The sequence below is a fragment of the Urtica dioica genome, chromosome 11 (assembly GCF_054948205.1).
Source record: "Urtica dioica subsp. dioica isolate 48M chromosome 11, U.dioica_male_clone48M_v1_H2, whole genome shotgun sequence".
Lineage (NCBI taxonomy): Eukaryota > Viridiplantae > Streptophyta > Magnoliopsida > Rosales > Urticaceae > Urtica > Urtica dioica.
The window spans coordinates 4,981,115-4,995,951 of NC_142766.1; the positions used below are offsets into that span (position 1 = coordinate 4,981,115).

Below are 14,837 nucleotides of genomic sequence, written 5' to 3' on the forward strand. Positions count from 1 at the left end.
TTTTTGAAAAAAATGAAAAGAGAAGATGAGGAGAAGGGGGAGAGAAGAGAATAATTTTTTTTTACAAAACACCTTTTATTTGTTTTCAGTTTTCTTTACTATTTTACAAAACAACTTCAAAATTTTTTGAAATTTTTTTCCGAAAAATTAAACCAAACACAACTTTCACTTTTTGTTTTCAATTTTTTCCACTCAAAAAGTACAAAAAACAGTTTTTGGAATGAAAACCAAACAACCCTAGAGTTCCGATAATTCTTTTTATATAGCTAAAAGTATTATCCAATTCTTTTACCGTAAAAGAATCATAACCAGAGGAAAATTCCTCATGGCTATTATTTCAGCAATTAATAATAATTGAGTAGTGACCAATAAGAATAAGATCATTTCAATGGGAATCAGTTGACCAATCAGATTTACTCTTTTATGTTTCACCTAATCATCAAGTCAAAAATACTTGGAAAAGTAACACATAGAAAAGAACGATATTTAACTTAAATACACACTTATCTCACGATCTATATAGATACTTTCTTTTAACATTTAAGGCTTGTCACGCCAATTTCTCATCCAATAGTTAACACTCCACTTTCATTTCGATTTCAGATTTTATATTGAGAATTTTTTTTTTTTAATATTAATTCTCCCTCTTTTTTTTTTTCCACAAAGTCTCTTCAAGGCAGTTTTATTTTGGTAAGAAAGAGGAAAGGTACGACCAACTTCTCTATCGGGAACAAAACAACCCATTTTCTTCTTCTTCTTCTTCTTCTGTTTCTTCCTCTCTCTGGACGTTTCAGACATTTTTTTAGAGAGAGATAAACCCGATTCACACAATTCTCTCTCCCCATTTCGTCTTTCTCTGTCGTTTTTTGGGACTCCTGTCGTTTTGAGGTCCTCTTTTTCTCTCCCTCTCTCCTTCGGATCATGGAGTTCGTCGGACGAGCCGTTACAGTGACGAGGACGCATCTCGAAGGAGCCATTTCCACCGGCACTGTGAGATCATACGACGCGTCGTCTGGTCGCTTCGATGTCGTTTTCGAGGGCGGGGATTCCGAGGAGCTCGACTTCGCCGCGGTCTCCACCGGCGTCCGAGGAGCTCCGATCGATCTCGGTCGGAAGCCGAAGAAACGGCAGCGACTCGGCGAGCCAGGTAACGGTAATGCCGCTTTGAATAGTTTCTCCCCCGAAACCCTAGGTGAAAATTGTGGTTTTTCGAATGGGGGCAGAGAGGGAAACCTAGGAGCTGGAATTGGAGCGAACGGGAATTTTGAAGAAATTGGGGTCGATGTAACCCTAGGGCGAGGAGGGGAGGCTGATGAAGATTCTAATGTGTCTGGGGATTTGAGAAACGGGTTGGATTTGAATGCTGGGTTTAATTTGGATCTGAATGATGATCCGAGTTTCATTACGGAGAGGAGTTTGGGGAAGCGCGGGGGTATCGATTTGAATTTGGTTGCGAACCCCCTGGACGAGGGTTTGAATTCGCCGGTGGAGATGAGAAGAAAGGGGTGTAAATTTGATTTGAATCTGGAGGTTATCGACGACGTAAAGGAATATGAGGAAGCTAAGTTCAGTAATACTCGTGTTGAAGAAGGTCAAAAGAAGGAGGTTGAAGAGACACTCGTGGTAAATGCTATGAACAATAATATTTTGACAAGTGTTGACTTGGAAATGAAAGAAGATATTGGTGCAGAGGGTGTTGAAAATCATGTGAAATTGATCAGTGGCTTCGGGTCTGTTAAGGAACTGTACAACGGTTGTAGTGTCTCGCTCAGTGAAGACTGGAAGCCTGGAGATTCTCTTTCCAGGGATGGGGATTTGATAGATGTTGAAGTGAGGGATGGTATTTCCGAAGTGGCTGGGAAGCCTGTTATCAATGGGCAACTGGGTGTTTCAGGAAAAAGCCCAGTCCGCACGAGAAGTAGCTGTAGAAAGAGAAAAAAATTAGTGGATATCGAGGAAACCCCTATGCAGCCCGTTCTAAGGAGAAGTGCTCGTAGAGGGTCCGCTAAAGCTAAGTCTCGTGATTTTTTCACTGATGGGCCATCTTCGCCTGCATTTAGTGCAGTTTCGGATGAGAAACCGGAGACTTCAGTTCCAAGCGAACCAGAGAAGCCTAGTGTCGTTTTACCTCCGAAGCTTCATTTGCCTCCCTCTTCGCAGAATTTAGATTTGAGTGACATGCCTGTGCTTGACACTTTCTCAATTTATGCTTTTCTTCGATCGTTTAGTACTGTTTTGTTTCTGAGCCCCTTTGAGTTTGAGGATTTCGTGGAAGCAATCAAGTCCAAGTTTCCCAGTTCATTGTTTGACTATGTGCATGTATGTATACTGAGTACTCTTAGAAAACATTTAGAGTTTCTTTCAACCGAAGGATCTGTTTCTGCTTCTGATTGCTTAAGGTATTCTTTTAACCTGGATCTAATTCTGACAGTTGTTACAAATAAAAATTTTCTTCTTTAAATAGTTTATTTATGTTTGCGTTTTGCTTGTGTGTAGGAGTATTAACTGGGATTTCTTAGATGCAATAACGTGGCCGGTATTCATGGTCGAGTACTTTTTAATTCACGATTCAGAAATGAAGCCTAGTCTTGATCTCAGTAGCTTGAAATTATTTAAAGCTGACTATTGCCAACAGCCTGCTTCTGTAAAAGTTGAGATTCTGCGGTGTTTATGTGATCATTTGATTGAAGTGGAAGCCATACGATCAGAGCTGAATCGAAGATCATTGGCAGTTGAGCCGGACATGGGATTTGAAAGGAGTATGAAGCTTCAGGCCAATAAGAAAAGGAGAGCATCGATTGGCGTTTCTAGTGTCTCTGCTGTGAACAATGATGTCATCGATGACACTGCTGATGGAAATCATGACGAGTGTCGTCTTTGTAAGATGGACGGAAACCTAATTTGCTGTGATGGATGTCCTTCTGCATATCATTCGAAGTGTGTAGGAATAGCTAGTGACCATTTACCTGAGGGTGACTGGTTTTGCCCTGAATGTGCTCTGTACAGACACAAGCCCTGGATGAATTCGCGAAAATCAATTCGAGGGGCAGAACTGCTTGGAGTTGATCCTCATGGCCGACTCTACTTCCACAGCTCTGGTTATCTTTTGGTGTATGTTCTGATCACTCCTTTTTCCCCTTCTTTTTCTTTTTTTACCAATTAATAGTGTTATCAGTTGTTTCTTTATACCTAATCTAGATAAATATGCAATAGTGAAGACAAACCCATTTCACATTACATTGTGTTGGGCTGATATCGTATAATGTGTTCTTGTTTCTTAACTCTTCCACTTTCTTTTAGTATAAAGAATCCATAATCAGTTTCACTGTGAATTTTACTAGTATCTTAAGAACCAACCTATTTTACAGAACTATCCAACATCAAACCGATGGTATATTGATCTCTTCTGAAACTATATCAATTTGTCTTCTCGTTCTTGGTGAACAAATAAAGTCTTTTTTTAAGGCTCTTTATGACATTTAGGAGTGTACATCGTTAGAATAATTTTGATAAATACGCCTAGAGAATTATGATTTTAACCAAAACAAGAATTAAGGTCTCCTTTGATTTTTATTATTGTTGATTTTGCAGGTCAGAATCTTTTGACAGTGACTCTTTATGTAGTTACTACCACAGAGATGACCTGAATCTGGTTGTCGAAGTTTTAAAGTTGTCGGATTTCTACTATGGCGACATATTAGTAGGAATTTGCAAGCACTGGGGTGGTGTAAGCTTGAATGGAACTACTCGGAACATCGAAGGCTTGTACTCGATGTTCCAGAGTCCTGCTTTTTCTAAACCGTCGGTTACATTGGCATCAATGTATGCAACCATTGAAAAATCTGGTCCTGGCTTTGTCAATGTGAAGTCTATCATCATGTCAGATGGAAAGCCAGTGACAGGAAGTGTAATTGTTACCTCTGAAGAATCAGCTGAAACCACTCAAACACAAGCCCAAATTCAAGGATGGTCTCACACTGGCTGTGTCAATGTTTCTGAGAAACTTCAAAATCAGCCTGATGCAGGTTGTCTATTGACATCTACCTTAGATGTAAGAGAAGAAGCTAAAACTGGGTCCATTGGTCCTAGAAATTCTTCAAACACTTCAACTACCAAAAAAAGTGCTTCACAAGGGCAGTCTCAGACTAATTATGTTAACTATTACAGTTTTGGTCGGATTGCCTCTTCAATCGCAGAGGATCTGCTTGGTAAATCAGCAGAAAAAATCAAGGAAACGTTGAAGTTGACCGACGAGGAAATGATAGCACGACAGATGCGAATCATCGGGAAAAAATATTCTAAATTTTGCTGGTCAAATATTCAGAACATTAATGAAGACGCACAAAAGGAGAAATGCGGTTGGTGCTTTACATGCAGAGCTGTGACGGAGGACGCGGAGTGTTTGTTTTCCATGTATCTAGGGCCAGCTAAGGAATCTTCTAACAGTGAGGTGCTTAGTCTTGAATCAAGGACAGATAAGAAAAGTCATCTTGCCGATATCTTGTGTCAGATATTCTCCATCGAAAACCGTCTGCAGGGACTTCTTCAGGGACCATGGTTGAATCCAAATCATTCCAAGCTTTGGCGTAGAAATGCTGCCAAGGCATCTGATATCGCGTCTGTTAAACATTTGCTGCTGACTGTAAGGATTTTTCTTATTCTCCCTGGTTTTGATGTGTTAAGGAATATCCCTCTTTTTAGTTACATGGATCTATTTGTCTAAAATGTGATTTTTCAGATTTTTCTTTTCTTGTACTCAGTGCATTGTTTATCTTCCAGTCTGGAGTTTTTATTTATTTATTTATTTATTTTTTTTAATACTTTTAACAATGACCCTCCACAATATTTTTTTTTTTTTTTTTTGGAAACAATAACTTCTATATTAATAATGGCAAAAGCCAGTTTTACACAAAAAGATGAAACGGAGAAAGCCCTCCCTAGGATCCCACGCTAAACCAACACGCAAACCCGTCGGAGAAGGCCAAAACCGAGACACCACCCAAAAATGCCTCTACATTAACTTTTTTAACACACCAAAAGAAGGCCATGTGGAAAAAATATATAGTACCAAAAGAAAGGCCTTCCTCCCCTCACTAAGAAAGGCCTTCTCCACAATAATTTTTATAGATATCTAAAGTTACAGTAATGTAATATCTGAAAGTATTTGTGCTAAATTTGGATTTGGTTCTTATGCAGCTAGAGTTGAATATCTCTCCCCTTGCATTCTCATCAGAGTGGTTAAAACACGTGGACTCAGATGCATCTGTGGGTTCCGCTTCTCATATCATAACTAGCTTTGCACGTGGCAAGAATGTGAGCGGAAGGAAAAGGCCCAAAGTGGGCTCAGATTATGTGTCAGGGCCTACTTTAAACACTTCCAGTGGACTAGGAATATTCTGGTGGAGGGGTGGCATGCTTTCTCGTAAAGTATTCATTTGGAAGGTCTTACCTCGCTCCTTAGCATCCAAGGCTGCTAGACAAGGTCCCTAAGTTATAGTCATTTATCTTTCTTTTTTTTAGCATCAGTAATACTGCGGCTTACTGTTTGCTATTCATGTTTTTTTCATCAATGTAATTCTTTATGTTGATCTGAATTTACTTACGTTTGAATTCTGCAGGTGGATGTACAAAGATACCGGGAATATTGTATCCTGAGAATTCCGAGTATTCTAAGAGAACTAGAGATGTGGCTTGGCGAGCTGCTGTCCTGACATCAACAAGTTCTGAGCAGCTGGGTTTCCAGGTTTCATAACCTAACCTAATTTTTTATCCTATGGTTTAATGAAGTTCTAAGTCTGCTCTCAGGGAATTCAATTATACGCTCTATTAAAAGTTTTGGGAAGTAGGATATTTGTTATTATTTATTGTTCATGACAAATAGTCATCTAATTATCAGCTTTGATAAAGAAGTTGGTTTGACTTCACTTGGTATCGATTCATGTATATTCACGTCATTTACTTAATTGTCGATTTCCTAGAATTTTGAGTTATAACCTCAGATCTGCTTCAATATGTCAGCTTAGAGAGCTTGATTCAAACATTAAGTGGGAGGACATCGAGAACACGCACCCTGTCCCGACATTGGATAAGGAATCAAAAAAATCAGTCAGGTTGTTCAAGAAAGTTGTCATTCGGAGGAAGTCCATTCAGAATGGAGTTGTCAAGTATCTACTTGATTTTGGTGGCAAGAGAAGAGCTATCCCTGACGTTGTTTTAAAAAATGGCTCCATGGTGGACGAGTCTTCCAATGAAAAGAAGAAATATTGGCTGGAGAAGCCTTATCTTCCCTTGTATCTTTTGAAAAACTTTGAGGAGAAAAGAATTGGTCGCAAGTCTAATGATGTTAAATCTATGAAGCTTATTGAGTCTGGCAGAGTTGTGAAGAGGCCTCGACAAGAAAAGGGATTCTCGTACCTGTTTGCAAAAGCAGAGAGGTCAGATCATTATGAATGTGGCCACTGCCACAAAGATGTTTTAATCAGGTATAATTCATTTTTCCTTGCATACCGTTTTCTCGTCATTGTTATCACTTCAACGATTTCAAGGTTTTTTTTTAACAGTCTGTCTTACACTGCAAAATTGAGCTTTAACTGGAGGTGATAACCGTCAATAAATATGTTACTTTATCCTCTATATAAAAGGACAGTTCAAGCAGATGAGTTTACACAATCTTAACCAGGGTTTATAACTTTATAGACAGTAGCCTTGAGTCGGTTCTGAATTTTTCTAGGCACAACACTTGGAATTAATCTGCAAAAGGGTTATTTTTTAGGAATGAAAGTGGAAGAGTTATTTTTGTGTGTGTTTATTTTGTGGTTCGATCTTTTGAGTATACTGGAGTAGGAGGTGGATATTGATGTGAAGTGTGTGAGTGTGCATGTGAATGTGTATATTTCTAGTTCTACTCCAATAGTAGACGATGTGTGTTTCTTTATTAACTTGATTTTCCCAAATATCCTCAGGGAAGCCGTGAGCTGCCAGCATTGCAAAGGTATGTCACTATTTCTTTTGTTGGCATTTAGTTATACTCGGACTCCCAATGCTTCTCATTTATCATTGATACTAATGAAATGTATTGCAGTCATCAACGTTCTGTTTTCTTCTTTATCTCTTCTCCATATACTTAGCTATCAGTTATCATACAAGTTACAGTTGGTTCCTGGACCTGTTTTTCATCTTATTATTGTTTATTTTTTATAAAAAAAAGGGCATGTGTTGATGTCTGCATAAGGGCACTGTTAAACCTTACTTTAATTCAAAGAAACTTCTGATACGGTGGCCAACAATATAAGCTTTTTTAATATCCAAATGAAAATAAGAATCACCAAAGATTTCACGGATCTCAATTTCGTTTATTGTTTCAGGTGTTTGTTATTATGCTACACTATCTTCTTTTCTTTTTACCTGCAAATCATGTATAAGCTATTTGTTCTTGGAAGTTCAACCCATGTACAATTTTCAGTAATTAGTAGATCATTTGCTTAAAGACGTTATTGTCTATATTGTTCAATCACATGGCTCACATGTATCAATTTTTTTTATTTGTTTTGTATATCATTAGTGCTTTAAGTGTGGCGAATTCTTCTTGAGGCGCCTCTTACTTTTCCCTTTCCCATAGCACGGTCTTTAGTATAATTCATTCTTTCAAATTTTTGCTTTGCTCGGGGGACATTGTATGCAAATAGTGCGATGCATTTTTTTTTTCATCTGCTCACACTTGTATTTTTGTAATTCGTAAAGGACATGGCTATCTAAAGGATGATCCTATATTTTCTTGTTGCTTTCCATGTTATGATTTATTATACCTCTCACTTGCCTCCAGCGTGGAGTATTAAGAGTTGGTTATATTATGCAGGTTTCTTTCATAAAAGGCATGCCAAGAAGTCTGGTGGGGCAACCCTTGCCAACTACTCATACACCTGTCACCGTTGCCAGAACGGGGTATGCGTACAGATTGATGTCAATAAAGGTGTCAAAAGAGGTGGAAATGCTAAATTGCGCAAGCCCAAAAATGTTATTCAGAAGAAAGAGTTGAACCCATCTCCCTTGAAAAGCGGAAAAGTTGTCGCTACTCGGGGACGACCACCAAAATCTAAAGCTAAAATAAAAAAGAAAGCTCCACTTGTCGTGCCTCTACGCCGATCAGCTAGAAAAGCTAAATGTATAATTCTGCAGAAGAAAAAGCAGCGTGGGCGCAAGAAAGGCAAACAGATCAAGCCTAAAAAGCTAATTAAGGAGAAGCCAAAAAAGGTTACTTCAAAGCGATCGAACACTTCATGCAGTTATTGGTTGAATGGTTTGCAGTTCTCTAGAAAGCTGAACGACGAACGTGTTTTGCTTTTTAGAAGTAAACGATTTTTAGTCCCGTCTGACCAATCCTCTGCTGCTCCAAACAAACCAACATGCCAGCTTTGTGATGAAGCTGAACATGCATCTACATTGAATTACATTAGTTGCGAGATTTGTGAAGGTAGGTTAGTTTCTTCATTATGTGGAACTGATTTCTTCCATAATATATATGCTTTTTTTAATATAATTTTGTCACACTGATCCTTTTGTTCCCCAGCTTCTATGTTAATTTGTTTTTTTTTTTCTTTGGTTAATTGTCACTTCCTTTGTTAAATGCAGAGTGGTATCACGCAGATGCTGTTGGTGTTGACACTTCAAACATTGATAGCATTACTGGATTCAGGTGTCATACCTGCTGTGAAAGGAACGCTCCTTTATGTCCACACTCTGTGATTGTGAAGTTCAAATCTGACATGTCCCAGTTAGCCGCAATACAGAGTGATGCTGCAGCTGAATGTACTGAGGAAGTTTCAAATGCAGTCCCACCTCGGAGTGAGGTATGCTTTAAAGACTTTGATGTTTACTATCTCAAATTGAATCATTATCAAATTTGTTTATTTTTATTTTATTTGTAAGTCCTCTTTTTACGACAAGAGGGGCTAGCTCACTTGGTAAAGCAACCCCACCCCTCCAAATGAGGAGATGGGTACCCCGAAAGCAATTTGCTAAAAAAAATGGCCTGTTGTTACATCTTTGAGTTGTGTTATAATTTAGTCTCAAAATCCAAATTAGGGTAACTTTTTTTTGTTTTTTTTTAAATAAAAATTTGGTTTCTTAAGTTAAAAAAATTTAAATATAGAGTACATCCGCAGCAAATGGTGAGAGGAACTACTCAATGTGTTGGGTTATGTATAATCTCTAGGGACTTTATAACGGAACTAAAATGGTTTTAACTTTGAAGTGCTTTTTTTTTTTTTTCTTACAAATGTGAAATGTATGTTTCCCTGACAGTTGGAGGTTGCATGCAATTGAAGGTCTTTAGAACATGAAGTAGGATCATTATCATTATCTCCGAAAACTTGGTGTTGGGGCACACGCCCGTGTGTGTGTATATATATATGCTTTCGAGGCTATTGGAGAACTGAGATGGTAGCAGGTCGAATTGGCAACTTCCTATGTAACGTTCAAAATGTTGCAGCAGGGAGATTTAGAACCGCCATAAGGAGCAAATGAACCTGCCAAAGAGGCCAAAAAGGTGATCGTTCTTTCATGGAAAACTAACCAGTGCCCACTAGGAAATCTTTCTTCTTTTGTCAATGGTCTTCTTCACATTTACTGTTTACAACCTTAGTTTTTGACGGAATAGTTTTCCAGGTTCATTGTAGTAATAACTTGATGTTATTTGCAGCCATCTTATGTTCTTTCCGATGGATTCTTCAGACTGAAAAGGCCAGGGGGTTGCTGTTCGTTTCCTTGAGCCTTGCGGGATGCGGTTTGGCAGTAATTATTTATAGGTTTAACTCTATACAACAGCATTTTTTTTAACGATTTGCGATTGAAAGGAAACCGAGTAGAGAAAACAATAGATTAATTCCATTTAACAAATGTATTAAAGCTGCACACTCATTTGTTTATTTAGCCATTTGAGTTAGGTTATCTACTAAGGGATTGACATATATTCAATTCTGAACTGCACTGATTGGTGTTTAGCAGAACAAGGGCTACATAGACATGAGTGATTTTATTGTAATTTAGTTAGCATTGTACAGGTCATTCTAGAGAAAAATGAAATAGAGGAATTACCCGGAATTTATTCAACATTGTGGGGGTTTAATGGCCCGAGTATATCTTTGTACAGACTCTTGCCTTGCGGGGGTTTTTTTTATTATTATTTTTTTTTAATTTTTTTTTTTTTTTTTTTTTAACTTAGTTTAATACTCACTCTTAAAATTATGCTGTCTTCCCAAGCAATGGACGTTTACCTCTTAATTCTTTTCGTGCAAAGTCAACTGCTATCTGTTCTGGGAAAAGAAAAGTGGAATAGATGTAGTAAAAGGATTCATCCAGTGAATTTTGGGTTCCTGTGTCTGATTTTTTTATTTTTATTTTTTTTATGTAGTCGAAATATCATTACTGTATTGGGACTTAAATTTTGTTGGTTTACCGGAGTATTTAGTGAGAGTAAGAGTAAATTGCACTTGTGAACTTATCGTTACTGGCGTGGTTTACCGACAAATATCGGACTTATCGAGGAGTATCCAGTGAACAAATACATATAGAATACAACGTGTATTTATATTTACAGATAATTAATAATAATATTAAGAAAATTTGAAAAATATTAATATATAATATATTATATTTATATATTAAAATTAACGGATCATATATAATATAGGTATATGTTTGATGAGCAACTATCATATTTAGTAACAAAGTCAATAATTTACAATAATTAAAAAAAAATAAAGAACCAAAATAGTGATAATAATAATAATAAAGGATTCGAATACCGTTACTGATGTCGTACCGGGACTCAGATTTTGCTGGTTACTAGAAGATACCCTTGGTTTACTAGGGTATCCAGTGAAACTAAGGGTAAACCGTACCGGTGAACTTACTGTTACCGATGTGGGTTTATCAGCAAATACCGGACTTATCGAGGGGTTATTCAGTGAACAAATCGTTATAAAGTGTCATACGTAAATGAAAATAGTTTACAATATCTTTATTATATAATCAATTTGAAATAGTTCAACACAAATCTAATGAAAATAGTTCAACACAAACTTAATTAAAATAGTTCAACAATCTACCAAATATCCAAGTGTTCAACAAAAACAACCCAAAAAATGACTACTCCGGTAATATCTCTCGGCCAACGGTTATACAATAATCATACCAACTCAAAGAAATGAGCATATGACATTTCGTACGTTTCTAAATGGTAGTCGTATTCCCATTGAGTCATACCTGCAGAGAAAGAGTATGCGGGATAACCTTGTTGCGGTTGGACTGGAGTAATGATGGGAGGTGGTGATGGACAATATTTGCTGATGAGGCAAGAGGAAGACCCTTCATAATACGGGTACGAGTACCCCGTGTCTTGAGGAGTAATTTTCACTGATCCAAAGTTGTTTGATGAGTCATCAACATCAACGTCATTGCTAGACGTAAATGATATGGCATCATTCATATCTCCATCGTGGCCGCCCCCATAACATGTGTAAAAAAGTATGATGAAAACGGTTATAGTCTTCATCACTTGGTACGTATCCACCACCACCACCACCACTATAGGAGGCTCCATGTCCGTCACCACCACTACCACCAACACCACTACAGGAGCCTCCTCCACCATCACCACCACCATAGGAACCTCGATCTTCACCACCCCCTCCACCTCCACCTCCGGAACCTTGACCTCCTCCATCACCGCCATCGCAATCAGAACTTTCGCTAGATTTGCGTTGTTGAATAACTACCTCCTCCATCACGCGCTCCGGATCAAGTCCAAACTCTCATGCCATCTGAGCTATTGTCGGATCCGGATTCTGGTTATCATCTTCCAGTGAAACCGAGTCAATCCAGCGAAGCAGTTCATCGTCTCCCTCGTTATCATGACCCGAATGTTGAAAAACTCTTTCGATGATATCCATAGGATCCATCGAGGCCGTCGAGTTGTCATGAATCCGAGTCAATTTTCTTATCTGCAGCTTCATGTTGTGCGAGAAAAAGACAAGCTTCTATAGCTTCTTGTATGCTAGGCGGTTCCTTTGTTTGGTGTGGATCAAGGCGAAAGTACTCAAACTTCTCTCGCAAGTAGATGATGAAGTCTGCGACAAGATTCGAATGGCCAACGCCTGCAACGTCGGCGTCCAATTCCCATAATATTTCCACCATTCACCTGTAATCATGTCAAAAAAATTCATATAATTTCATTTCATTACAATCCATGACATAATCTTCATATAACAGTATACATAACACTTACTTGCATAGAACGTCCCTCGTGCTGAGATATCACTTTTTTGTGAGAAGTCCCCTCTAGCTTCTCGAAATGCAATAAACTGTAATGGACAACTTCAATGTGAGTACAAGTAGTAAATCTCATTGAATAACAAACGAGCAAAATTATACCTCTCTTTCAAGTAAAACCCCATCTAACTCCGGATGCAACTTATCGAACAGCTTCGTGACAGCCGCCATATGTGTATTATCCATTACTACATCCGGGTTATATTGCAACTTTGGATTGAGAAAGAAAGGTACAAAACAAGCACGTGTTACTAAAAGAAAAATGTCAATGACTGATTTGTTTGCGAGAATAAGTTTACCTGAAATATGTAATGGATGACACATCTGACTAGTCCATCTACACTCCACGATGTCAAGAACCCAATTTTTGCCATTGAGCGCAAAAAACTTCTTCTTCATCTCATAGAACACGTAGTAGACTAGACTCATTGTCGGATGCACTTCGATATCAATCAATTGAAGAGTGGTGTACATAGACTCACAAATCGGACACAACTCAACACAGGTTCAAATCAGTCTCGGTGATGGATTTACCGGCAGGTGTATGGCTCAATCTGTCTTCTTCCTACCACTGACTAGTGAACAACGACCTCAACGGGGCTCTTTTATCCCGGAGACTTTTACGGGCGAGGTAGTTCATTGAAAATCTTGTTGCCCTTGGACAGATAATTTAACTTGGGGCTACTTCTCGTAACTTGGACAGCACCACGCCGTGGTTGTAGATAAACTTCGTCGCGTCCCTCGCTGCTTTGATTGTCCCCTTAACCAAGTCTCTCTTCCCAATGTCTTCAAACATTAGTTCCCAGCAATGTGCGGCACAAGGTGTCCAGTACACATTGTAACGCCAGCGTCAATTTCGTACCAGCACTCTTGTAGTTTGATCTGTTGTCGGTGACTTCTTGGATGACATTGTGTCTCCCGACTTCTTTCAGCACATCCCTCAGTATTGAGTAGATGTCATTCGAACTCTCCACATTCTTCAACGCTTCTATAGGCTTCAAGAACACCGTCGCATCAACGCAATACACCATTATTAATAATGCAATTCATTGCATGGCCATCAATAACTTAGTTATATAATACAAATTAATAGTACCCACGGCGAGTCTGATGTTGAGACCGGCGAGTCTTTCTCTCTCCTGAGGGCAAGACAAAAGCTGCCGTATGCCTTGGTCATCGATGATGTTTGGAAGCTCACTTCTAGTGAACCACACCGTCGTCTTGAGAGAGATCACCATCACTCCAAGAATTCCAAGCCTTTTATCGTCAATAACCACAACCAAATTTATTGGGCTCTTCCTCGTCGACAGGAAGTTCGATTGGAAAGAGGAACGACAAGAGCGAAAGATGATCGAGGAAGAAGAGATCGAGACGGTTTTTCCGATGGCGGCGGATATCGACACGATGCTTGAAGCGGATAAATCATTTTTACGGAATTTTCTTCTGCGAGGTTGAAAGACCATTTTTTTTGCTTAATGGTATGGAATAAATCACCATTGCAGGAGTTGGAAGAACAACTCTAGATTTTCAAAATTCCGAGCAATGTTTTAAATCCCGAAGGAAAGCCAAAACAGCACAAACACAATTTTTGTATCATTGTGTAAGGAAAAAAGAAACACCATTTTTGTCTGTGTGTCTGGGTGTCGATAGGGAGAGAGAGTTCTTTTATTTTTGTTTTAATTTTTTATTTTAAATTTTAAAATTAAGATTACTTTTATACCCTTTTTTTAACAAGACGTGATAGAGACAGGGTCAATTTCTGGTTATTTTGACAAAATTTGTAACATAAGGATTAAATGTGAAACTATAACTATCACAAAAGAGTGAAAACACAATTTTTTTCGTTCATGGAGCAACTTGTTAAAGGCGACATAGTTGAGGAGGCAAAAGTATTATTAATTCTTCTAAAAAATAATATAAAATATGTACGTTGATGTAAAACACCATTAAAATAAACAACAATATTAGATGGGCCCCATATACTCTCTTTCTCTTCTCTATTCATCTTCTTCCTCAAATAAATATAACAAAGGATAAATTACAAGAATACCCCCTGAATTCAAGGGTCGATAACGAACTACCCCCTGAACTCGAAATTTCCACAAAAACTGTCCTGAACTATTGTTTTGCTGCGGCGTTGCCCCTTCCGTCAAATTTATTCTAACTCTGTAAAATTTTGGTGACGTGGATATCAAATGTGATTTAAAACATGTTTAATTATCAAGTTACCCTTAGTTATTATTATTATTATTATTATTATTATTATTATTATTATTATTATTATTATTATTATTATTATTATCATCATCATCAAGTTACCCAAATTGATATCAAATTGGCTCCGATTCGTAATTATTCTCAATTGCTCGTCTTTCTCGATCATGAGGACTAGGAACCCTTGCTCGAGGACGAAATCGCCGACCATGACCCAATACTCGTAGACGAGCTTTGCGTCGCCGGAGATCGGGTCGAGATCAAACCAGGTTCGGCTCGGCTCATCTGCTTCTCGA

The 14,837-nt window shown here is 38.2% G+C and overlaps 1 protein-coding gene across 2 annotated transcripts; it reads left to right on the top strand.

Annotated features, from left to right (window-relative positions):
• The first annotated feature begins 656 nt into the window (after positions 1-656).
• On the top strand, positions 657-10,134 carry LOC149380809 (PHD-finger and DNA binding domain-containing protein). 2 transcript variants are annotated; one of them, XM_089630284.1, is made up of 11 exons: positions 659-2,399; positions 2,497-3,111; positions 3,592-4,642; positions 5,197-5,482; positions 5,619-5,743; positions 6,019-6,482; positions 6,963-6,991; positions 7,856-8,470; positions 8,629-8,846; positions 9,301-9,544; positions 9,698-10,134. In XM_089630284.1, the coding sequence occupies exons 1-10, from the start codon at positions 922-924 to the stop codon at positions 9,319-9,321; spliced, it is 4,902 nt and encodes a 1,633-aa protein (XP_089486410.1). In that variant the 5' UTR covers positions 659-921; the 3' UTR covers positions 9,322-9,544; positions 9,698-10,134. The 2 variants fall into 2 exon arrangements, with proteins under 2 accessions (XP_089486411.1, XP_089486410.1); XM_089630285.1 differs by lacking the exons at positions 8,629-8,846; positions 9,301-9,544; positions 9,698-10,134 and having other exon boundaries at positions 657-2,399; positions 7,856-8,250; positions 8,346-8,469.
• Positions 10,135-14,837: the final 4,703 nt, after the last annotated feature.